Source organism: Sciurus carolinensis, chromosome 4 (assembly GCF_902686445.1).
Source record: "Sciurus carolinensis chromosome 4, mSciCar1.2, whole genome shotgun sequence".
Lineage (NCBI taxonomy): Eukaryota > Metazoa > Chordata > Mammalia > Rodentia > Sciuridae > Sciurus > Sciurus carolinensis.
Window position 1 is genome coordinate 169942437 of NC_062216.1, and position 24488 is coordinate 169966924.

The window sequence follows — 24488 nt, forward strand, 5'->3', positions numbered from 1 at the left end:
CTCTATAATTGCTTCAACCTTGGTGTTATGGTTTGGATGTGAGGTGCCCCCAAAAGCTCATGTGTGAGACAATGCAAGAACTTTCAGAGGTGAAATGATTGGGTTTTGAAAGCTTTAACCGAATCAGTGAGTTAATCCCCTGATAGAGACTGAGTAGTAAGGGGCGGGTTATATCTGGCAAGTGGAGTCCCTCTGCTTCCTGATCATCCTGGGACCCGCTGCCCTCCACCACACTCTTCCACCCTGATGTTCGCTCACTGTAAGCCCCTAGGAATAGAGCCGGCTATGTATGGACTGAGACCTCTGAAATCGTGAGCCCCAAATAAACTTTTCCTCCTCTAAAATGACTGTCAGGTCTTTTAGTCACAGCAGGGGAAAAGTTGACTAAAACGCTCGGGTCCGGGGAGACCAATTTCTGAGGACTACAAGCACGCCCTCTTCGGGCTTAGTCGCAGACGCTCCGCGGACCTCGCAGCCATCACCCGCCTGCAGCGGGCGAGCTCGCCTGAGCCGGCGGCCTCGGGCAGCGCAGGCACGCACGCGCAGCACGCACGCGCAGGCCTCCTCTTCAAGTGCGCACGCGCGCAAGCTGGGCGGGAAAAGACGCGGTTCTGCAGAGCGCGAGGGAGGAGATGGCTGTGAGGCAGGCAGCGGCGGCGTCTGGGAGGGACGAAGAGACGGCGCTGCTCCTGGAGAGGGTCCATTATCGACATGACCCGCGCTGGCTGCTGCCCGTGTCCCCACGCCTCTGCCTGGCCTGCGCGCTAGAGCTGCTGCCGGAGCGCGGCGTGTCGGTGCGGGCGGACCCCTTCCCCTGGCCACCCGGGCTTGGTTGCTCGCCGGGGCGACCCCGTTTGACCCCCTCCTACCCCGAGCCTCCCACCCCGCCTGTTTTAAAACAATTTTAAGACGCCTGCGGGTGCCCTGCTGGAGCCGCAGCCCCTTTCGAGGGCGGCCCCTGCCCGCCGGCTGCGCCCTGGGCGCACGGATGCCCAGGACCCCACCGAGGCGAGCGGGCTGCCCGCCCTGCCCTCTGCGGTTCCCGCCGTCCCCGCCCACTTTGCGGTGGATTTTTTTTAGCCCCTGGGGTATCCAAGAAGAGTGGGAGATCAATTGTCCTTCAAATTCATGGGAAGGGAATTCATATATTGGGGTGGGGATGGGGGCCATTCTCAAATATTTGATCTCAGGATAAAATTACAATTTTTAAAATTTGTTGAAGACCCAAAAAGAGTTTTCGTTTATGTTGATAGTTACTGTATTTGAAATGAAAACAAAAACCAAATTGAAAGAGATGAATTCGTTTAAAAATAACAGCAAATCTATTACATATTAAGGCAAATAATTATTGTATACATAGAACTTATAGTTTACCATTCTAACCCTTTTTAGTGTACAGGTCTTTGACATAAGTAATTTTATTTTATTTTTTATGTTTAATTTTTAGTAGTGGGGATTGAACCCAGGGATGTGTACCATTGAGCTACCTATTAATTTTTTATTTTTGAACCAGTACCTCACTAAGTTACTGAGGCTGACCCACTTGTGATCCTCCTGCCTCAGCCTCTTGAGTCGCTGGGATTATAGGTGTGTGCCACTACACCTTACTGCATAAGCAGTTTTAAAAATAAAAACGATCTTGGCTGGTGGCCAATTACTTTCAGAACCACTAAACTAGCTCATAACCTCTGATTTATTTTACCAAGGGCAGGAGTTCTAAAATCTGCAATTTTGGGGCAGTGAATCAGAGATAAGACCATGCAGTAGGGGAAAAGATAAAACACATTATGGAAAATTTAGAAGAATGGATATGTTTGTTGACAAGTGCAGTGTAAGGTAAAAAGGAATGGTATTAGGAAAGGTTTTTTTTGTTTTGTTTTGTTTTGTTTTTTGTGGTAGATGGACACAATATCTTATTTTTTCAACGTGGTGCCTGAGGATTGAACCCAGTGACTCACAGGTGCTAGGCAAGCACTCCACCACTGAGGTACAATCCCAGTCCTAGGAAAGGTTTCTTAGAGGAGGAAACTTTCAATTAGGCTTCAGCAGATGAGTGAGATTTGGAAATGGGAGACTTATCCTAGGAGGTAGGTAGAAAGCTATAGTGTGTATGAAGGGAGATTGAAGGAGTTGAGATTAGTAGAACCAGGTTGAGATCACTACTTTGAAGAGTTTGAATCTGCGCTAAGGAGATTGAACTTAAATCTGTCAGGCAAAGGGGAGTTATCGAGACTTTTTTTTTTTTTTGAATAGCACATTTAGATCATCAGCTTAATCTTTTATGTAGGATGAATTGGCCAAGCAAAAACAGGAGACTTAAAATAGCACAGGTTAAAGACAATGAGATATTCCTTCTCCACGTTTTAGTGAATTAATTAATTTATGTTTTGCAGTACTGAGGATTGACTCCAAGGCTTCACATGTACTAGGCAAGCATTCTACCACTGAGCTCAGCTGTTGACTCTTTTTATTTTGAGACTCAATCTGGCCAAGTTACCAAGCCTGGACTTGAACTTGCAATCCTCTAGCCCCAGCTTACTGAGTATTTGGTCTTACCGACACATATTACTCTTGTGGTGCTGGGGACTGAACCCAGGACCTTATGCAGTCCCAGTCTACCAAATGTGCTTCTTTCTTAACTTCAGCTCTCACCAATTGAAGGAGTAATGTCAGTTTATACCGTGTTCCTGTCCTATCCTTAGGGTTCATCTCTTTTTTTGACCTAACAGTATTTAGCATTTTGCATAGCTGCTACTCAGTTAACTGTACAGGAAAGTGACTTGAGTGTGAGGAGTTATGCCTACATTGAATGGAAGGATGTTGTTTTCTATACCTACCTTTGGGAGGCTTATGAATGATCCCCAGTCAAGACCTGTTTGGAGACTTAGATTTGAGTCCTTGGGAAAGTTTAAGTCTCTGTTTTCTCAACTCTATATCACATCTATTTTTGCTTGCTTCACCAACTTGTTAGGCTTAAATGAGTTGGTGGACAAAAGAATGATTTGTGAAGAGTAAAGTACTATGTAAATACAGGGTAAGAATCTCAACTTGTATATAATTCACTGTGTGACCACATGAATTCCCTAACTGAAACAATGCTCTTATCCATACTCCCTGCAGGGAGTATGGAACTCATAGTTTAGATGACCATTCTACTACCATCTTGTAATTGTGCAGTTGGGTTCAGAATGACTGAAACTTGATTGCTATTGAGTATTTTTCTTAATTTGCTTAAAGTTAGTGCGCAAGAAGCATGTTTTGTCCTGCTTTCGAGATGCCCTTGTGAGGCATGCCTCCCTGGTCACACAGCTGGTGACTCAGGACCAGAGAGTCTGCATCCACTTCATAAATATCCTTTATGGTGAGATTAAAAGGAAACTTGGTGTGACTTTTGCATGTATAGCATGTGTATTTACTTTTGGCAATCTTGGGGAGATGATCTTGGGATAACGATTTAGATTTTTTGTATTGTAACAGTTTACTAGCCCCTTGTTTTGTTGTAATGATGGAGATACGGCCCCCTTTCAAAGATAGTGATGCAGCTATCTTTTATGGTAATTGGCCTTTCTAGATCTAAGAGGTTAGTAAAAATGTGAAGATGAGTATGGAAATACATGATTCTTCACAAGAGTCCAATCTAGATTTTGCACAAGATCAGAAGACCTGGAATGGAGTTGACTGATCTCCATGTGACCCTGATCAAGTTAATTCACTTCTCCTGTGCCTGAAGAAACACTTTTCTTCATGTATAAAGTGAGACAGATTAAGTTTTACCTGAGGTCTCATCTTTTAATATGATTTTAATTTCCAGTGGAATGAATCATTTTGGGGAGGAGGGTATTTAATTTGTATTGGGTGCTTCTTTGTGTTAGAAGCTTTTCAACCTTTTAACTGCCAAGGCAGTATTTAAGGGAGATAGGATGATCCTCAAGGCTCAGGGAGGTCATAAACAAATGGCAGAGCTTGAATTTTACCCCAGATCTGTCACAGACTCTAGAGCACAGTTTTTCTGTTGTGCCACGTTAATAGTTCTCATCTTTTCAAAGCTAAAGCAGGTCACTGAAAATCTTAAGTGTTTGATGTTAAGAGTAAAATTTAGCTTGGACATTGCTTAAGGTTGCTAGTTTTAGAATCCACAGCATATATTTGTGGGTTTCTTTCTCTTAAAAGAGAATTTTTAACCACCTTTTATTACTTCCCTCTGCACCAAGGACTGTTATGCAATGTAGAAGATGGGAATGTAACAGACCTCTGTATTGAAGGTAAGGTGAAACTGCATTGGATGCTGGGTGTATTAACTTGAATTGCAGCTCCGTTACTTGAGATTTTGGTGAAATTATCCAATTAGAGACAGATAAGGAGAATTCAATTAGTTAGTCATTAAAACTCTGAATTTCTTTCTTGGGCATCTACTCTGTGCTAGATACTATACCAGGCTAGGGATATATGGATGGATAAGAGGTGGTCTCTGCCCTCTAAGAGTTTACAATCTGGAGGAGAGATTGATTGGTAAATAACTAGTTGGTGACTACTACTACAAAGACAGTTCCAAACTTTTTTGTTTGTTTTTGCTGTGCTGGAGATTGAATCCGGTGCCTTGTGCATGTTGGGCAAGTATTCTACCATGCTTGAGCTACATCCCCAGTCTAACTCTTTTAATTTTTACATTTCACATTGGTTTATTGAAATTTGTATGTACACAGATGGTAATTAAAGCTGTGGAAGTACATAGGATAAACTATAAAGGGACTGTAGAGAAAGAAGGCAAGAGTATGGGAGTGGGTGGATTCTTTTTTTTTTTTTTAATACAGTTTTAGATGTTGGTAGACCTTTATTTTATTCACTTATTTATATATGGTGCTGAGAATCAAACCCAGTGCCTCACACGTGCTAGGCAACTGAGCCACAACCCCAGATGGGGTCCCGATGGGTAGATTCTTGCAAAGAAAGAACTATACCATTTAGGATCCAGGAACTACACCAGTTATTTAAAAAAAAATTTTTTTTTAGTTGTACATGGACATAATATCTTTATTTTATTTTATTTATTTTTTTAATGTCGTGCAAGGGCAGTGCTCCACCACTGAGCTACAACCCCAGTTCTCCACACCAGTTATTTATTTATTTATTTATTTTTGTACCAGAGATTGAACCCAGGGGTGTAACTGAGCCTCATCCCAGCCCTTTTTAAAATATTTTATTTAGAGACAGGGTCTCACTGAGTTGCTTAGGGGCCTTGCTAAGTTGCTGAGGCTGGCTTTGAACTTGCCATCCTCCTGCCACAGCCTCCCAAGCTGCTGGGAATACAGTTGTGTGCTACCATGCTTGGCCATTTTTGAGTTTGAGGAAGTATCCTGTAGACCTGGGACCCAGACCTATGAGGAGAGGCACTGACCAGATGATAGAGATCTATCTGGGGGAAGAGGGTTGAAATGAAGGTGATTCTGGAAAAAATACAAACTGTATTCAGCTGCTGTTATGGAAAGGCAATGAGTGTTAGGGTAATACTCATAGGACTAGGAAGCAGAGAGTAAACAAACAGTAAAGCCAGAGGAAACAAAGAGGAAGCAGTAGGTCCCTTCTTCCTACAAGCTTGCCATCTCTTTCTATTGCCTGACAACAGAACTTAATGGGGAGTCAGTTAGCAAAGAAATGTGGTTTGCAGAGTTTCAGCCCCAGTATCCCAAAGCAAAGTATAGAAGGGTGGTATTATAGTTTGGATCTGGAATGTCCCCCAAAAGCTCTTATGTTGAAGAGCTTCCCAGCCAAGTTCAAAGCAACTTCAGTGGCAGATCAGTGGCAGCCCAATGGCAAGTTCAAAGCCAGCCTCAGTAATTTAGCAAGGCCCATCTGGTGGACACTATCAGGAGGTAGTAGAAATTTAGGAAATGGGGCCTAGGTGAAGGGAGTAGATCAGTGGGGACATATTTTTGAAGGGTTTATCTTGTCCCTGGTCCCTCCTCCTTTCTCTTTCTCTCTCTCTTTCCCTTTGATTCCTGGTTGCCATGCAATAAGCAGATTTTCTCTGCCATTGCTTTCTACCATGACGTGCTGTCTTACCGGCCCACAAACAATGGAACCAAGTGACTTTGATTGAAATCTCATTTTTTTTTTTTTATGGTGCTGGGAGTTAAACCCATGGCCTCACACATGTCAGGAAAATGCTCTACCACTGAGCCACATCCCCAGCCCTGGATTGAAATCGTGAAACCATGAGCCAAATAAATAAATCTTCTTTTAAGTTGATTTTATCAGGTATTTTGTCATAGCAATGGAAAGCTGAGTAAAATGAAATTAGTACCAGAAGTGAGGTGTTTGCTGTGACTATAGCTGACCATGTGATTCAGAAACCTTTGGAATGTGTTTTGGGAGGAGTTTGGAAAGGTTTAGAAGTCCAGGCTAGAGAAGCCCCTAAATGTCAATCCAAGATGGCAGACTAGAGGGAAGCTGCATTCCTTGTCACTCTGTAACTCAGTATTCAAGTAGAGGAAATACTGTTTCTCTGTGAGGCAGTCATTGCTGCCCACTGATCCCCTGCTGTTTACCCCATTCATTCACAATCTGCCAGCATATCCCCCACCTTTTGAGTGCTGATCACTCACTGACTGTCGCCTATCATCTGCCATTTGTGGATCATCATCTTTGAATCCAAATATTTTTCATGCATCAATTTACTGAGAAGTGGGATGTTTGAATAATATGTGACAGTTTTGTTGTGTATTCTTATATTTTTACCTTTTTTTTAAAAAAATCTGTACATATTTTCTTTCACCTACCTGTCTCCCTAGATTCTCTTTCTCACTTCTCTCATACTAACAGCCAACCTCTGTTAATTCCTCCCTTGCTCTTACTATAAATTTTTATCTTTATCGTCTCTCCCTCTTCCTCAAAAACATCACATCTTATATTACTTCTGTTCCCTCATTGTCCATCATTAGAAACAGTAAACTCTTTTAGCAAATTTACTGTTTATTTTGTAGATAATAATTTAATACTTCATTTCTGTCTATTGTGATAAAATTGTAAACACCTTAATAGGAGCCATTTGGTTTAAGTGGTATATCATTTGCATTGGGTGCTGTTAATATTGGTCTCCCCCTTAAAGGTGATGTACTGGAAGCCTTCAGGAACACTAAGACTACAGGGTAGAATCTGTACTGCCTCAGTTCCACACCACTAGATGAGAAGACACACAAACAACATGATTTTTTAAAAAAGGGAACAAAGTGCCTCAAATAAAACAAGATGTTCCAACAATAGAATCCATAGACAACACAGGAAAAGAAATGTCAGAGAAGGAGTTTAGAAAATACATAGTTAGATTGATCTTCAAAATAAAGGATGGTATTGGAGAGAAAATACAGGAAGTGAAAGATCAATAAAGAGGCAGATACTATAAAAAGGAATCAAGCAGAAATCCTCAAAGGAAACAATAAACCAAATTAAAAATTCAGTGGAAAGTATCACCAACAGACTAGACCACTTGGAAGAGAAGCCATAAAATGTAAGCAGAACTGAATGAAATATTCTGGTGTAAGCTTAGGAGACCAGAAGGTAGATATGAATGCAGACAGTAAAGAGGGCTCATGAGATTTTAAGATGGGAATGAGGACTCCATTGGAAATTGGAGTACAGGCCATGTATGTTACACTATGGAAAATAACTGGTTTTTATTTTGTTCATGCCCTGAGACTTTGTGTGAGACTGAGTTTAAAGATTATGGATAATTAGTCTGGTGGAGGAAATTTGAAGACAGCACATCATTTAGGTGGTAGTATGGGTATTGCTGGATTTTATTCAGATTTGCAGATTTGCAGTGAGAATCTAGAGCAAAGAACAGAGTAGAATGATTTATAAAACTTGCAGTTTGGCCAGAAAAGAAGTGTGTGTAAAATTAAGGCTAAGGAAGGTGTCATTACTGAAGAGATTAGCATTGTTAAAAAGAAGCCAAGTACTTTGCACTTTGGACTTCAACTTTTGAACAATGATGGAACTGTTAAGTCTGTGGGGACTCTTAGAGATAGACTGAATGCATTTTGTATTGTTAGATGGGCATGAACCTTTGGGGGTTAGGGGTAGAATGTTATAGTCTGGATCTGAAATGTCCCCCGAAGACTTATGGGTTAAAGGCTTGCCCCCTTGCTGGTTGTACTACTGAGAGGTAGTGGAAACTTTAGGAGATGTGGCCTAGTTGGAGAAAGTAGGTCGTGGATGTGTGTTCTTGAAGGGTGTATCTTGTCCCTAGCCCCTTATCCACCCCCGCCCCGCCGCTTTCCTGCTGCTTTCCTCCACCATGCTCTTCTGCCATTATGTACCGCCTTATGATAGATCCAGAAACAATGGAACCATGTGACCATGGACTGCAGTCTCCAAAACCGTGAGCCAAAATAAATCTTTCCTCTTAAGTTCATTTTCTCAGTCTTTTGTTACAGGGACAGAAAGCTGACTACCACTGGTGACTTTGGAGCTTTAAGATAATAGCTTAATAATTGACTCTGTTTATCCCTTTGGCTACTTGGTGTCCACACCCCTTCTGCATGTGCATACACACATACACACACATTTTTTTACAATTTCAGCATTGCATTTTGATTTCTCATTTAGAATAAGAATTGTTCATTTATAATGAAAAAGCAAAACAAAAATGAGACTTGGTAGCATCTGGTCACTTCTGGTTTCAGAATGATGTACAGACATATAGATTTTTATGTTTTTTGAACTTTTATAGCTTCAGTACTTGTTTTGAGTAAAGTTGCATTTTTACAAAATTTGTTAAATTTCACAATGAATTTATCAAATGATAAATAAACAAATCAATGAACATATTTTATTGTATAGTTTTGTAAAGGTTTAAACAAGAAAAATTTGTTTTCAGACCAATCTAGTCAACTCACTCCCTGTGTAAACACTAGGATTTACATCCCAGTTATTCTCACAGTGCCAGTCTTACACTGGAATTTGTCAAGGGAAAGAAAGTGAATTAACTGGATGCACAGAATGCACTCTGAAATAAATCTTCATGCCAGCCTAAAGGTGTTTCCTATATGCTCCTAAAGTAGATCCGTAGCTGACAAATTCAATTTCAGATTGCTTTTACTTCAGCAAATATACATTCAATTCTCTACCCCAATAGACAGAAAGTGCTTTCAAGATATTCATTTATAAGCCTTCTCAAACAGAAGTGATATTACTGTCCCACTTCTCTTACTATTTATTATTTGCCCTTAGCTACTTTGAAGTACCTTCTGTACATATTTGAACTCCCTTAGAACCATAATGACAACTCTGATCCTACCTATTGTGATGTTGCTATATTTTATGCATCTACTTCTTACAAACAAAGCCATTTTCACTATCTCCCAATATAAGGAGTTGAAAAGTTCCAAAAATTATTTTAGTTTCTGGATATATAAATGAATCCATCACAACATATGTCTCTGGGGCATGAAAATTATTTTCAAATTTAGTCACAGTTCCATCTGAATATTTTATTACTAAAGACTACAGTTCAAAGTTAAACTTCGACAAGACTTTTAGAAATAAGAAGGAAAGGGGCTGGGAATGTAGCTCAACTGGTAGAGTGCTTGCCTTGAAAGCACAAGACCCTGGAATGAAAGAAGGAAAAGAGGAACTGGGCACATTGGCACATACCTGTAATCCCACATCTTTAATCTCAAAACCAAATTAAAAGGGCTGAGGATATAGCTCAATGACAGAGCACCCCAGTACAAAAAAAAAAAAAAAAAAAGGAAAAAAGGAGAGAAGAAATAATAGTCATCATCCATACATGAAAAGTTGCTATAATTCTCATTTCTATTAGTAGTTATTAGTATGTAGTTAATATTTATAATTTCCTTCTTTATACCTGTTCTTTTGCCCTTAGCCAGGATCTTAACTGGTCAGGATATTTACCTGACTAGGTAACCCAAAAATTTCATTTCTGAAAGGTCTGAATCTTCAGTGGCTTTGCCATTTATTTATTTATTTATTTATTTAGTACTGGGAATAAAAATGACTGGGGATGTGCTAGTTCAGGGGCACTTTACCACTGAGCTGAATCTCCAGCCAGAGGGTCTTACTAAGTTGCTGGGGCTGTCCTTGAACTTGGGATCCTCCTGCCTCAGCCTCCCAAGTCGCTGGGATTATAGGCTTGCATCACCATGCCTCACCTTGGCTCTGTCTTTTTTGATTGCTAAAGTTTTTCTTTAACTTTTACTATTGAATATGAAAGTAATAAGAATCATCCTAGATCATCCCTGTTTGCAGACATAATTCTTTTTGCCCTTTTTGTAGAAACAGAGTTTCCCTATGGTTTTCTTTCTTTTTTAAAATATTTTTTTTAGTTGTAGATGGACACAATACCTTTATTTTATTTTTATGTGGTGCTAAGGATAGAACCCAGGGCCTCACATGTGCCAGGCAAGTGCCCCAGTACTCAGCCACAACCCCAGCACTCCCTGTGGTTTTTGAGATCAATTACTCCAGGTACTAGAATGATCTCTTCTTTACCTATTGGCATAAGGAGCTTGAAATGGCCAGAAGACAGTCATAACTTCTAATTAAATAAAACCATTGTGTCTCCTCTCAAGGAAGCATTCTTCCCTGAGGAACTAAGAGCTTTAAACTAGCAGAGTTCAAAGTTGTGGGATAGGATATGTTGTGAGCTGAATTGTATTACCCTTGAAATCTATATGTTAAAGCCCTAAACCCTAGAATGTGAGTGTTTTGGAAGACAGGGTCCTTAAAGAAGTGATAGGTTAAAATGAGGCCTTTAGGGTAGGCCCTATTCCGATCCGACTGGTGTTCTTATAAGAAGAGGAAATTTGAACACACAGAGGCACAAGGAGTGCACATGTACAAAGAAAAGGTCATGTGAGGACACAGTGAGAAGGCAGGCATTTGTAAGCCAAGGAGAATGACTTCAGAGGTAACTAAATCTGCCAGTAACTTGGTCTTGGGTGCCTCTAGAACTGTGAGAAAATAAGCTTATATTGTTTAAGCTACTCAGGCTGTGGTGTTTTATATGGCATTATGGAAGTCCTAACAGCTAACCTGATACAAAAATTCTGTAGTGGGTTATTAAGTGTTACAATAAAAGGAGTGATCTCACTTCACCTACTGATCCCTGGCCCATATGTTCTACTGTGGGAAAGATAGCACCTTATGTTGATCACCTGTTAAAGACATATACCTCATGTAAGATAGAAATCAGCCTTTTCAGATATCTTCCAACTAGTGCCATAGCTGTCTGCAGCGCCCTTCCACATTCTTTTAGGCCAGCTGGTTCTGGTGATGCATTATGGGACAAGATCACTGGATGTCTTGGGTATGAGCACCTTGCTGCACTTCTCTTGCTGTTAAGTGAGTTCCTTGACCAAAGTGATATTGTGTGGAATACTGTAACAGTGAACAGCGTATTCCAGGTTAACTTAAAAGTTCACAGAAATGTTGCTGGAAGAAGTATTATGGCTTGAGAAAGCAAACCCATATTCAGAACACACATCTATTCCAGTGAGGACAAATCTGTGCCCCTCCATGATGGAAGGGCTCTAGTGTAATCCACCTGACACCACATGACTGGTTGTTCTCAGGGATGGTGCCATATTGGGGGTTTAATGTAGCTTTCTTCTGAGGGCAATTTAGGCATGCTGTGGTAGCAGTAAAAGCCCTGATGTCAACCCTGATGTTGAGACCACATAGCCTTCAATTACGCCACTACAGCCACTTGGTACTTGGGCCCATTGAATGAATCATGGGGTAGCTAAGGAAAGTGGAGGACTGACATCCATAACCTGTGCCACTTTGTCCACCTGATTGTTCAGAACCTCTGTAATAGTAGCTCAGTGTGGCAACAGTGACATGGGAGGCTGAGGCAGGAGAATAGCAAGATCAGTGCCAGCTCAGGCACTTAGTGGGACTTTGTCTCAATATAATAAAAAGGACTGGAGATGTAGCTCAGTGGTTAAGTGCCCCTGGGCTCAATCCCCAGTACTAAGAAAACAAAACCTTCTGTAAGTAGATAATCCTTAATGAGTTTCAAAAAGGACACAGATATCTTCATATTTTATGCCCACTCTGAAAGGTCCATCTTCTTTCTCAGACCTCATTGCCACCAATTCTGTCTTCCCCAAGTCCATGACCAGCTAACCAAACAGCAGCTACCTATAAATCAATGTGGTTTGTATGTACTTCTGATCATCTCTCAGTCCAGACAACATAGGAACCACTTGAAGTTACCCTTCATCATTTTCTTTCAGGGACACACTTCAATAGGATTATAATCTTGCTGCCGTCTGCTTCTCATTGGTGCCAGTATAGTTTGCATATCCATCATTAGACCCTCAAGAACTTTACTGAGGTGGCAAGTACTAGAGGTAGATTGCAAGGGTGAAGGAGAAGGACTTGCAGTTTTCTCTTGGTTCCTGTTTGCTTCCTGCTCACTTTCCGTTTCTGGGAGTATTATCCTAGAATGCTGTTTCTTTACCTGGCAGTGCCAGAAATTTCCCATAGCAGCCACAGAATCTAGTTAGAAGCTTTTCAACTTTGTGGAACCAGCCTCCTCTCCACTTCTCCAAGACAGTAGAAACACCACAAATGATTGTATAGAAAGGTAGATTTGAAGATGAGAAATAATATCTTAATAATTGGCATTTTTTTTAAGTGTACAAAGGAGCAGGCTCTGAGGGAGGACAAAAATAGAGATAGTACAAAGTAGTAGTTTTCAACTCTGGCTTCATAAGAGACTTACCTGCCAAGCACGGTGGCACACACCTGTAATCCCAGCAGCTTGGGAGGCTGAGGCAGGAGGATTGCAAGTTCAAAATCAGCCTCAGCAACTTAGTGTGGGCCTAAGCAACTGATTGAGACCCCATCTCAAAATAAAATTTAGAAAGAGCCAGGGATGTGGCTCAGTGGCCCTTGGGTTCAATCCCTGGTACCAAAAACAAACAAACAAACAAACAAATAAAAATAAGAGACTTACCTGGAAAACTTTAGAAATAAATTTTATATTAGAAAACATTGTTTTTCTTTTGGTACTGGGGATTGAATCTAGGGGTGCTTAACCACAGAGCCACATCCCCAGCCCTTTTTATTTTTAATTTTGAGACAGGATCTCACTAAGTTGCTTAGGGCCTCGCTAAGTTGTTGAGACTGGCCTCAAACCTCCAATTCTCCTGCCTCAGCCTCCAAAGTCACTAGAAAAAATATTTTTAAACTATTAAAATGCATAAGATAAATATACAAGTATATTATAAAATATTTAAATATAAAAATATATATTCAAGTATATGTTTGTAGTTTTTCATGTTTAAAATATAAAGATACTTGGGCTTTTTTCTTAGAAATTCTAATTTAATTGGTCTGAGCTGAGACCTGGACTTTAGTTTTTTTTTTTTTCTTTTCATACTGGGGATTGAACTTGGTATTTTTTTTTTTTTTTAAGTTTCCTAGGTAATTCTAATGTGCAGCCTGAGTTGAGAACCAGTCATATAAAACAAGGAAGAAACCTGAAATCCTTTAGTTTGCATGTGTACTCATAGTTTATTGGTAGAGAGAGAAAAGACACTTAAACCTAGTAAGTCACTGGCCTATACTGACTTTGACTAGAAGAGTTGTGCAAGGTGAATTCTGACTGGGCGGGGTGTCTTCTGCACAGTAGAACTATCATGTCTTCTCAGTTCTCATCCAGCTTATGACACAGCTGAAGCTGGAGCAGACTGTCCATTGCCTGCTGGATGAGTGCCACAAAGAGGTCAGTAGACCGCTGGAGGTTCTTTTTCTTTGGTACTGGAGATTGAACCTAGGGGCGATGAACCCACTGAGCCATATCCCCAGCCATTTTTATTCTTTATTTTGGGACTGGGTCTTGCTAAATTGCTTAGGACCTTGGTAAGTTGCTGAGGCTAGCTTTGAACTTGCCGTCCTCCTGTCCTCAGCCTCTGGAGCCACTGGGATTACAGGTGTGGCTCCTGGGAAGTTGTGGGTTCTTGAGGCCCCTCAGAATCCTCAACTTCTGTCAGAAATGAGTCAAACCCTTTTTGAATAGATGGGGAGACTGGAATCCAAAAGGGGAAGGGGATTTGTCTAAGGTCACCGAGTTGGTGGAAGGAAGAGCCAGAGCTAGGTGTGGGGCTGCTGATTCTGCTCCTACACTCTGCAGCTTCCTTGTTCCCCCTTCAATCTGCCAAATGCTATTTCCACGAGGTGAAGCTCCATCCTTCTGGCACAATCATCCCATGGCCCATTCTTGGTATCTTCTGAATATGATACAGATTTCCTTGATGTATTTATCAGGGAAATATGTTCGCTATGTTTTAGTTTAGTGTTTTTATTTGACTTTGAATTGTGTACATTACGTTGTACTGGATGCATTTGCTTTTATCAACATCTAAGGTAAGCATTGAATGGGCATGTTTTCTTTAATATAGTAAAAGAATAAATTAAATAGCAGCTTTTAGGGCTGGGGATATAGCTTAGTTGGTTGAGTGCTTGCCTTGCAAGCACAAGGCCCTGGGTTCAAATCCCCAGTACTGCAAAAAATAAAAATAAATAAATAAATAGCAGCTTTTATATTATGTTTAAGACAGAGAGGAATAATATTAGAGTTACTTTTTATTTATTTTGCAAAATATAAATGTTCATCTTAACACCATCAAGAGCAAAATTTAATTATAAATTACATATATTTATATTATATATATATATATATATTATATATATATGGCTCGTGTGGGGCACTGGTTCAATCCTCGGCACCGCATAAAAATAAATAAATAGGGCTGGGGAGATAGCTCAGTTGGTAAAGTGCTTGCCTCGTAAGCACAAGGCCCTGGGTTCAATCCCCAGCACCACAAAAAAATTAAAAAATTTAAAAATAAATAAATAAATAAATAAATAAAACAAAGGTATTGTGTCCATCTACAACTAAAACAATATTTTAAAAATTATATTTAAATTATTGTAATTTGTGATTAATAATAAATCAGATTAAATTGATAATTGCATAGGTTGATACTTATGAGTATGCCATTTAACACTTATTGAGCACTTTCTGTATGCTAGGCAGCGTTAGGTGATTTATTTATTTATTTATTTATTTATGGCACTGGTGATTGAACCCAAGGGTGCTTTACCACTGAGCTACATCCCCAGTCCTTTTTATTTTTATTTTTTTCATTTATTTATTTTTTAAACATTTTTAGGTGTAGATGGACACTTTGCCTTCATTTATGTTTATTTGGTCTTATGTGGTGCTGAGAATCGAACCCTGTGCTTCACACGTGCTAGGCAAGCGCTTTACCACTGAACCACAGCTTCAGCCCCTCCTCAGTCCTTTTAATTAAAAAAAATTTTTTAGTAGATGGCTAGAATGTCTTTATTTTATTTGTTTATTTCCACGTAGTGCTAAGGATCAAGTCCAGTGCCTCATATGTGCTAGGCAAGTGCTCTGCCACTGAGCTACAGCCCCAGCCCTTAATTTTTATTTTGAGATGGGGTTTGCTAAATTGCTTAGGCTGGCCTTGAACTTGCGATCCTCCTGAGACTCCTGAGTCACTGGGATTACATTTGTGTGCCACCACACGCAGATGTTAAGTGCTTTATATGCAGTAACTTATCTACTCCCGCCAACAACCCCATGAAGGTGGTGCTGTTATTATTTTCTAGTAGAGGAGTTAAGAGTCTTGCCCATAGTGGTATGCTAGTCAGTAGGAGAGGTGATGACTCGCACTGTAAAGCATCAAGCATCCTGTCTGGCACATAGATCGCTTAGTTTTAGTAGCTATAGTAATGATGGTAATTTTATCATTCTATTGTCATTTTCTTTTTGCATTGAGCAGTTTTGTCTTTATGACATTCCCAGCTTTCACCCTTATTTCTGGTTCTATAGGAGGCAATATTTGCTAATTTAAAAAATATTTTTTAGTCGTTGATGGACCTTTATTTCGTTTATTTAAAAAATTTTTAGATGTTGATAGACCTTTATTTTATTCATTTATTTATATGTGGTACTGAGAATTGAACCCAGTGCCTCACACATGCTAGGCAAGTGCTCTACCACTGAGCCATAACCCCAGCCCTCATTTATTTATTTTTATGTGTTGCTGAGAATTGAACTCAGTGCCTCACACATGCTAGGCAAGTGCTCTACCACTGAGCTAAAAACCCACCCCAATATTCGCTAATTTTATTTCAGTTTAACAAACAGGTACTTAGCTGGATAGGTACTGAGCTTGATAGGTACTAAGGACTCAGAGGAATTTGAGTCAGTTTCTTTCCTCTGGGAGTTCCCAGTTTAATGAAGGAGATGGACCCTGGGCTAAAGAAGCTACTTGTAATGAGAGTCGTGCATAACACAGGCATTGGGGTGTGTAGGACCAGATCAGTTTTGTGGGCAGTCTGTCCTGATCCTAACTGACAGTGGAGTGTGTTCACTTCCTGTAGCTGTGTAACATGCCCTCCATGCGAGGCAGCCTGGCCACCCTGACTCTTCTTGGCAAGTTGGTGGATGCCATCCCTGCCTTGGCAGACAAGCTTGTAATGGAGCATGGTGAGTGACCTATGGGGAAGAGCAGTCCCTACCCTTTGCCTGCTTTGGTCATACTGCTAGTCTGGGTGGCCCATTCACTGTGTTCACCTGGAAAGTTATTACTTTCCTTTTCTAGCATTCAGTTTCTACATCTGCAAAATGTGCTCCTAGTGGGACAATTTGAAAGAAGTTGATTTTTAAAATCTGGTCTTGGGCAAGTACGTTCATTCTTTTAACAAAAACTGATACCTACTATGACCTTCTTTTTGAATGTAAGGAGAAATGAATTCTGGAATATAGAAGCCCTTCCTTCTTTTATCATTGAAATGAAAATAAATATCTCATGGAGGATCTGTCCAAGGATAGATTACTTAACTTCTCTAAACTTAGGTTTCTGTTTTCTTTTCTTTTTGGTTTTCTCTTGATGAAACACTCAGAAAACATTTACTGGGGGGTGGTGTTTAAGGGATTGCTTCATTGAGAATAAGAGTTTGGAGTTTCATGTGACAATTGACAATGTGAGATTGATTTCTCCCTGCTCCTTGTTTTTTTTTTTTTTTTTCTTGACAGGTGGCCTGATGGAGCATCTGCTGAGAGGTTTGGTATACCCCAATGAAGGGATCCAAGCTTCTGTCTGTTACCTGTATGGGAAGCTCTACTCCTCACCCATGGCTGCTGACATGCTTTCAGGCCATTTCCGGGAAAAGCTGTGTCCTCTTTTTCTTTCTACCCTGGAAGGTGCCCAGACTAAGGAGCTCCAGATCAACTGCTTGGGTGAGACATGGGGTTGGAGAAAAAAGAACAAGTTTTTGAGGTTTTGCTTGAGGACTTGAGATATTGGGTGCTCTAGTGGTGGGGAAGTGTGCTTTTTCACAAAAGGTAGAACCCAGGGGTTTGGAGATAAGATGCATAGACTGTGGAAAATGCCTAGAGTCAGTGTGGCATCTTTTTTTTTTTTTTTTTTTTTTTTTTTTTTTGCAGTACTGGGGATCAAACTCAGGGCAAGCACTCTACCAGCTGAGCTAACTCCCCAGCCCTCAGTGTGGCATCTTAAGAATGTCGACTTTGGGAGAAAAAGAGGAAGGAAAGTGGGACAACAGTTTTTCTGCTTCAGGTCTTCACTGCCTGTCCTGGTGCATCCTGTTCTTGCTGCTAAGTTAATCTTTAAACTCTACAGCTTGTATCCACTGTACAGTCACTTTCCTAGTCAGAAAAATCTTCCATTGCCCCTCCTGGACTCCAGGGTAGAGCCAGTTTTCTCTGCTTCTTATTCCAAGGCTCTTTAGGAGCCTCAGTACCAACTTCTAGCCTCTTGTTGTATTACTTACTTACATAAATACAAAAGAACTACCAGCTGCTTCTGAGAAGGAAGCTTCCATATTTTATTACATTTTATTCACTTGGTGCTGGGGATTGAACTCAGGGCCTTGCACATGCATTGTGATTGGTGAATGAACGAGGGTCTGCTTCAGAGCAGGAGCTATAGGGAAAAGGATAGTCTATGAGTGACAATGGTTTTTCACAATTTGGGTTAAGAGCTCTGTTATGAGCAGTCCAACCATATATAGTGAGCATTCATTCTGCATCAGGCTCTGTGTTGGGCTCTGAGATCACAAATATGATCAGAGCCAACTTCTGTTCTTGGGAAACTCATAGACCTGTGTGGAGGACAGACAGACAGTCCAGTGTGATGAGTGCTGTCACATAGGTGCACCAGGATAACACCTAAATATGTGGTATCTTGGAATTGGGCATATTAGAGCTAAAGTGGGCAAGTAGGGCCTTAAATTGAGGCCTTGGCCAGTCCGCAAGCTAGCTAGTGCATAGCAGAGGAAAGTCTCAGTTTCACCAGGTGGGAATTCCTGTTTTAAATATAACCTCTTCTCTGGAGCCTTTTCTTCTTGCCCTTGGCCCACCGCTAGGTGTGCAGTCACATCCTTTGAACTACTAAGTGCTATAGGACTGATAATTCTGTTATATATTATCTTATTCATTTAAAATCCAAGGTCCTTCTAAGCTCTTTGTGATCTAATCCTTATCAATCCTTTTCCCTGTCCTTGCTCTGCACTCACAACAGCCTTTCTAAAGCAAATGTTTCTCTAGGAACACACCAGACCCTTGTGCCTTTGTATATTCTTTTTTTTTTTTTTTTACCCAGAAGTTGGCTCTTGATCTGAGTTCTCATCCTTCAAGATTTGTTCAGGTATCTTCTCTTTCCAGAAGTCTTCCTGAAGGCCTTAATCTGGGTTAGATGTTTCCCCCGTTTCCCTACAGTCCTCTGAGCATTTTTTCCCACCATATTTAGTATTAAGTTTTAATATTCTGACAAGCAGTGTTTGCTTGCCTGTTAATTAAATTATGTCTTATGTGGAATACTTTGGTGGCTTCCCACAATTTCTAGCATAAGGATCAGAATCCCTCATATTGCTTATAGGAGCTTTTGTAGCATAATGATATCTCAGTCATCATTTCTGGACTTTTTAACTTTTTTCAGCCACTGTGGCTTTTTGCACTTTCTGGAATGTTGTTCCCTCCACCTTTCCCCTTCACATAGTTTCACCTACTTAGCCTTCAGGCTCAACTTTAACTTGCAAGTGAAGGCTTTACTAATCCCCACACTGTTAGATCATCTTGTATACACTTTCATAAGTCTGGCTATTCTTCTTTTGTATCATTCATCACAATTGTTAAGTAATCATTTGTGTGACTCATTTGTATTTTTTGTTTTGAGATGGTGTCGTATTATATTGCCTGGGCTGGCCTTTATACTCCTGGGCTTAAGCAATCCTGTCTCAGCCTCCCGAGTAGCTGGGACTACAGGTGTGCATCACAGTCCTCAACTTTGTGTTTTTCTTTTTTTTTTTCTTTTATTTTGGGTGGGGGGTGCTACTAGAAATTTAACCCAAAGACATTTTACTATGGAGTTATATTCCCAGCTCTTTTTTCTTTTTTGATATATATTTTTAGTTGTAGATGGACACAATGACTTTATTTTATTTATTTATTTATTTTTATGTGGTGCTGAAGATCAAACCCAGTGCTTCACTCATGCTAGGCAATCACTCTACCACTGGGCCACAACCCTAGCTAACATCTCCAGCTGTTTTTTTCAGTTTTATTTATTTATTTATATGTGGTGCTGAAGCTCGAACCCAGTGCCTCACATGTGCTAAGCAAGTGCTCTACCACTGAGCTACAACCCAAGCTCATCCCCAGCTCTTTTTATTTTATATTTTGAGACAGGATCTTGCTAAATTGCTGAGCTGGCCTTGAACTTGTTCCTGTCTCAGACTCCCGAGCTGCTGGGATTACAGGTGTAATCCCACTGCACCTGACCGGGTGACTTATTTTTATGTCTGTTTCCTTTGCAGAAGCATGTGCTCCATTTGACTGAACCCAGAGGTGCTTTGCCATTTCCCCAGCCCTTCCTACTTTTTGTTCTAAGACCAGGTGTTGCTAAGTTGTACAGATTTGCCTCAAACTTGTGATCTTCCTGTCTCATCCTCCCAAGTAGGTAGGATTATAGGTATGTGCCACCATACCCAAAATAATAAAAAATATTGAGTTTCTGCTGTGTGTCAGGAGCTATGCCAGGTGACGTATTGATGTTATCTTTTTCCCTATGGAACGCAGTTCAATAGGGCAATTGGGGCTACATTTGTCTTGCATACTGTTGAATTCCTAGACCCTTAGGCCTAGACTTAGTAGGGTCTCATTAGATCTCTGTGGGAGTACGTTGGGCTGCAGAAAGCAAACTGGTGCTTAAGGATTCTTACCATTCTTCATTGTTCTCAGGAGATGACTGAGGATCTATCTTGGAAGTACTCCAGTACCTGTACTCCTGTCTCCTCATTTCTCAACCTCTTTGCTTTGTAGGTTTGCTGAGGCAGCTACTGAAGTATGATCTCTTTGTGTCCCTGATCATGAACAAATCTGCACTGGCAGAGACTGCTGAGAGGGTTGAGAGGCCACCAGGAGAGACCTCACTGCCTTTGGTGCTCAAAAAGGTAGTTATCTTGTGTTTCCTGGTCTCTAGGTTCAATAACAATGGAACCCAAGTACTTCCTGTGCCTGTCCTCATCGACCACACCTTTTATCCAGGATTTCCAAAAATGTTTTCTTACTGTCCAGAATAAATATGTTATTAGAAGACTCAAAATAAGATTCTTTTCTGTTATAAATTCTTATTCAGCATCTATCTCTTCATATCTGGACTGCCTGGAAATGGAGAATACATACAGAACAGAAACAAAGCCACTCAGCTGTTTCAGTGATGTTTCCCAGGTTGGCACTGAAAGCCCCTTCATCTGGATCCTACCCCTCCCTTGAACCTCATTTACCTGTGCAGCCCAGCACTCCAGCCTTAAGTTGCTCATCCCTGGTCCTACACATGCTGGGTCATCCTGTCTGTGCTGTACAGAAGCTCTTCCCTCTGCCTGTAGAATATTTCCTCTATCATTGTTGAGCTGATTCAGCTTCAGGCCTGTAGGGCTCCTGTTACCCCGGCTCTCCTCTGTCAGACTCTCCTCTGTCAGTGTTTGTCTCACCATATTGTGGTTGATGGACTTGGAACTTCTTCAGAGCAGCACCTCAATCTTGTGTTTCTCTCCCCAGTGCTTAGCATAGGGTGTACTAGAGCTGTAAATCCTCATGTGATTGCAGGGGTTGATTGACCAGCAATGGGGCTCCTTCTGTAAGAATGAGGAGGAGCTCTGGTCAGAAGTGATGAAGGGTCAGTTGGGAATAGGTAAAAATCCAAAACAAACTGCTCCTTCTTGTTTCCCTAGAATGCCTCTAGAGTGGTCCATGTAAGCCTGTGTATCTAAAGCAGGAAAGTTTATATCAGGTACCTGTATTCATTTTTCTGCTTCTAGGACATTTGATCCTATGTCCAACTGGGGCACAAGGACTTAAGGGTCTTGTGGCCTCACAGTGTACCTTGGCAGCATGGTGGTAGCAGTGGCAGAGACTGAAGAGTACACTTTCCTGGGGCAGGATAACTTTGCAGAGACAGAAATATTGGCTTAGGGGTTCTACCCTGAACCTGCATACATTGAAACTCTTATTCCATTGGCAACTTTGGGTGACTAGGGTTTATTTTATAATCCTACCAGTAGGATTGGAGCTAAGGGAGTGAGGAAGGAACTTGCATTGGGTGCAAAATTTAAGTGGGTGCTAAAAAATACTCAGCAATCAAGATACATAATGTTTTAAAAAATAAAAATAGTGCAAAAATATTGATGCACAAAATATCAAAATTTCAAGTAAGGGTAATATTGGCATGTATCTTTATACCTCCCTTCTGACATTTTTGTGATGACCAGAGTCCAGTGCTATTCTTTTCTGCATTTGGATGATGACAAAACTTTCTCCCATATTCATGCTTTAGGAGTCAATATTTGTGTTCCCGCTTTTGCCATGTTGAGTCCTTCATTTTGTCAAATATGAGGCACTAATGTGATATGTTACTGACTGTGTTATGCACTTGGAACATCATGGTATATAAACAAAGTTTTTGCCCTAGCACAGTTTACAGACTAGTGAGGAAGGCAATTATTAAACAAGTGAATGAACAACCAAAGTAATTACAGACTGTGGTAAGTGCTGTGAAGGAAATAATGGGATGAGGTAGTAGTGGAGAAAGCCATTTACAGATCAGGCAGGACTTCTCTTAAGGGCTGACTTTTGAGCTGACAGTTGAAGAATTAATAATAAGTGGCATGAAGAGTAGGCAGGAAAGCCCTTCAGGCAGTAGTAGCAAATCAAAGCCAGAGGGAGAGAAGGCCTCAATGAGTTTTGGAAACAGATGGAGCTGCTGGGATAGGATGGTGGGCGAGAGGTGAGGTGGAGTGGCATGAGATGAGGCTAGAGATTAAGCAGAGCAAGTCGTGGAAGCCCTGGTAGGTCATAGTAATTATATATATATTTTGTACTGGGGACTTAACAGGGGTGCTTTATCACTGATTCACATCCTCAGTTCTTTTTTTTTTTTTTTTTGTGGTTTGAGATGGGGTCTTGCTAAGTTGCTTAGGACCTTGCTAAATTGCTGAGGTTGGCCTTGAACTTCAGATTCTCCTGCTTCAGCCTCTGGAGTGACTGGGATGATAGGTGTGTGCCACTGTGCCCAGCTTGAATGGGAGATATTTTACTATCAATGGTGTGTCATTGTTTAATTGGTACCACTTTTTCTTAAGAAAATATGTGCCAGATGTGGTGGTGCACACATGTAACCCCAGAGACTTGGGAGGCTAAGGCATGAGAATTGCAAGTTCAAGGCCAGCCTCAGAAATTTAGTAAGGCCTTAAGCAATTTGGCAGATCCTGTCTCAAAAATTTTTAAAAATGTAGCTCAAGGGCTGCAGTTGTAACTCAGTATAGAGCTCTTTGCCTTGCATGTGTGAGGCACTGGGTTTGATCCTCAGCACACATGAAAATAAATAAATAAAGGTATTATGTCCATCTACAACTAAAAAAAAAATATTAAAAAAAATGTAGCTTAGTGGTAAAGCACCCTTGGGTTCAATCTCCAGTACAAAATAAAGAAAGAGAAAAGAAAATGTGCTACCCATTAAATGGTACATAGAATAGCAGTTTGCCTTACATCAATAACATCTTTATATATATACATTTATATTTATATTTTAATTATACATGGACCTTTATTTTATTTATTTATATGCAGTGCTGAGACTCAAACCCAGTGCCTCATACATACTAGGCAAGTGCTCCACCACTGAGTCACAACCCCAGTGCCCCATCAATAACATCTTGATGTAAAATATGTTGTTTCCTTTAGAAAAGAGACCAAGATAAAGCATAAATATCTAAACTTTTTTGCACATTAATAGAAAGGTTGTGTCTTGTATTAAGTCCAATATGGTTGAGATGGGTTAAATCTGCTATCCCCAGATGCTTCTCTTTGAACATGAATAGACTTGGTCCTTTTCCTTCAAAGCTATAAAACCAGGCACACTCTGCCTTTCCTGATGATATGTGTGTTGCTGGGCATTCCCCCACAAAAGATTAGTTTTTATTATACTTAAAATCTGTGGTTGCAGTTAATTCTTTTCTTGATTCTGGAAGTGTTAGGGCCTTTCCTAATGGCCATGATGTCCAGTGGAAGTTTGGATGTCAGAGAGCAATGGAAATTCATTGAGAGTTTTTGAGTGGAGGGGTAACCTGATCTAAAATTTTAAAGGGGCAGGCCTCAGTTATGGGAAGACTCCTATGTTTGGACTTGGGTGAACTACGTTTCTGCTTTAGCTTTGCCACCTCTTAGCCATGTGGTCTGGAGTAAGTAACTTAACCTGGTGAAGGGTCCCCAAGACCACCTCCAGGTGGGATGATTCGCTAGGAGGACTCAGCGTATAGTTATATGCAATGTAAGGATTTATTACAGTGAAAGGATACAAAGAAAAATCAGCAGAAGAAAAGGCACATGGATGGGATCTGGGTTAAACCAAGTGCAGTCTTCTTATAAGGGGGTCACACAGAGTGCATGTAATTCCTCCAACAATGAATTGTAGCATGTAAAAGGTCGCCAACTGGGGAAGCTCATTAGAATCTCAGGGCCCAGTATTTTTGTTTTTGTCTGGCTGATCATGAAAGTACCCTCTGCCTCATACATACCAAAATTCCAGACTCCTGGGAGGGAAGCAGGTGTTCAGCATGAACTACAGTGTTTGTTCAAATGGTTTAGTCACACACACTCATCAGTTCTGGGAGTGGTAGGAACCCTCCTAAAATCCAGGGTCCCAAACCAGCCCAGGTTCGGCCCTGCTTACAGGCCTGTCTAAGGATAACTTCCTCAGGCCTGCTATCTATATATGTTTATTAAAGTGAAGATCGTAGTGGAACCTTCCCTTCTAATGTCATAGATTGTTGCAAATGTCAAATCAGATGAGGGCTATGAAAGTACTTTTGTCAATGAAAACTTGAGCACTACTTGATGGTGGTTTTAG

General features: G+C 40.7%; 1 protein-coding gene across 1 annotated transcript in view; it reads left to right on the forward strand.

Moving 5' to 3' along the window:
* Positions 1–632: 632 nt before the first annotated feature.
* Mei1 (meiotic double-stranded break formation protein 1) overlaps positions 633–24488 on the forward strand; it is a 77741-nt gene continuing 53885 nt past the window's right edge. The window contains exons 1-7 of the mRNA XM_047550958.1: positions 633–794; positions 3238–3361; positions 4212–4262; positions 13680–13753; positions 16444–16549; positions 17099–17302; positions 20405–20535. Coding sequence (XP_047406914.1) covers positions 633–794; positions 3238–3361; positions 4212–4262; positions 13680–13753; positions 16444–16549; positions 17099–17302; positions 20405–20535 — 852 coding nt within the window. The remainder of the gene's footprint in view (positions 795–3237; positions 3362–4211; positions 4263–13679; positions 13754–16443; positions 16550–17098; positions 17303–20404; positions 20536–24488) is intronic.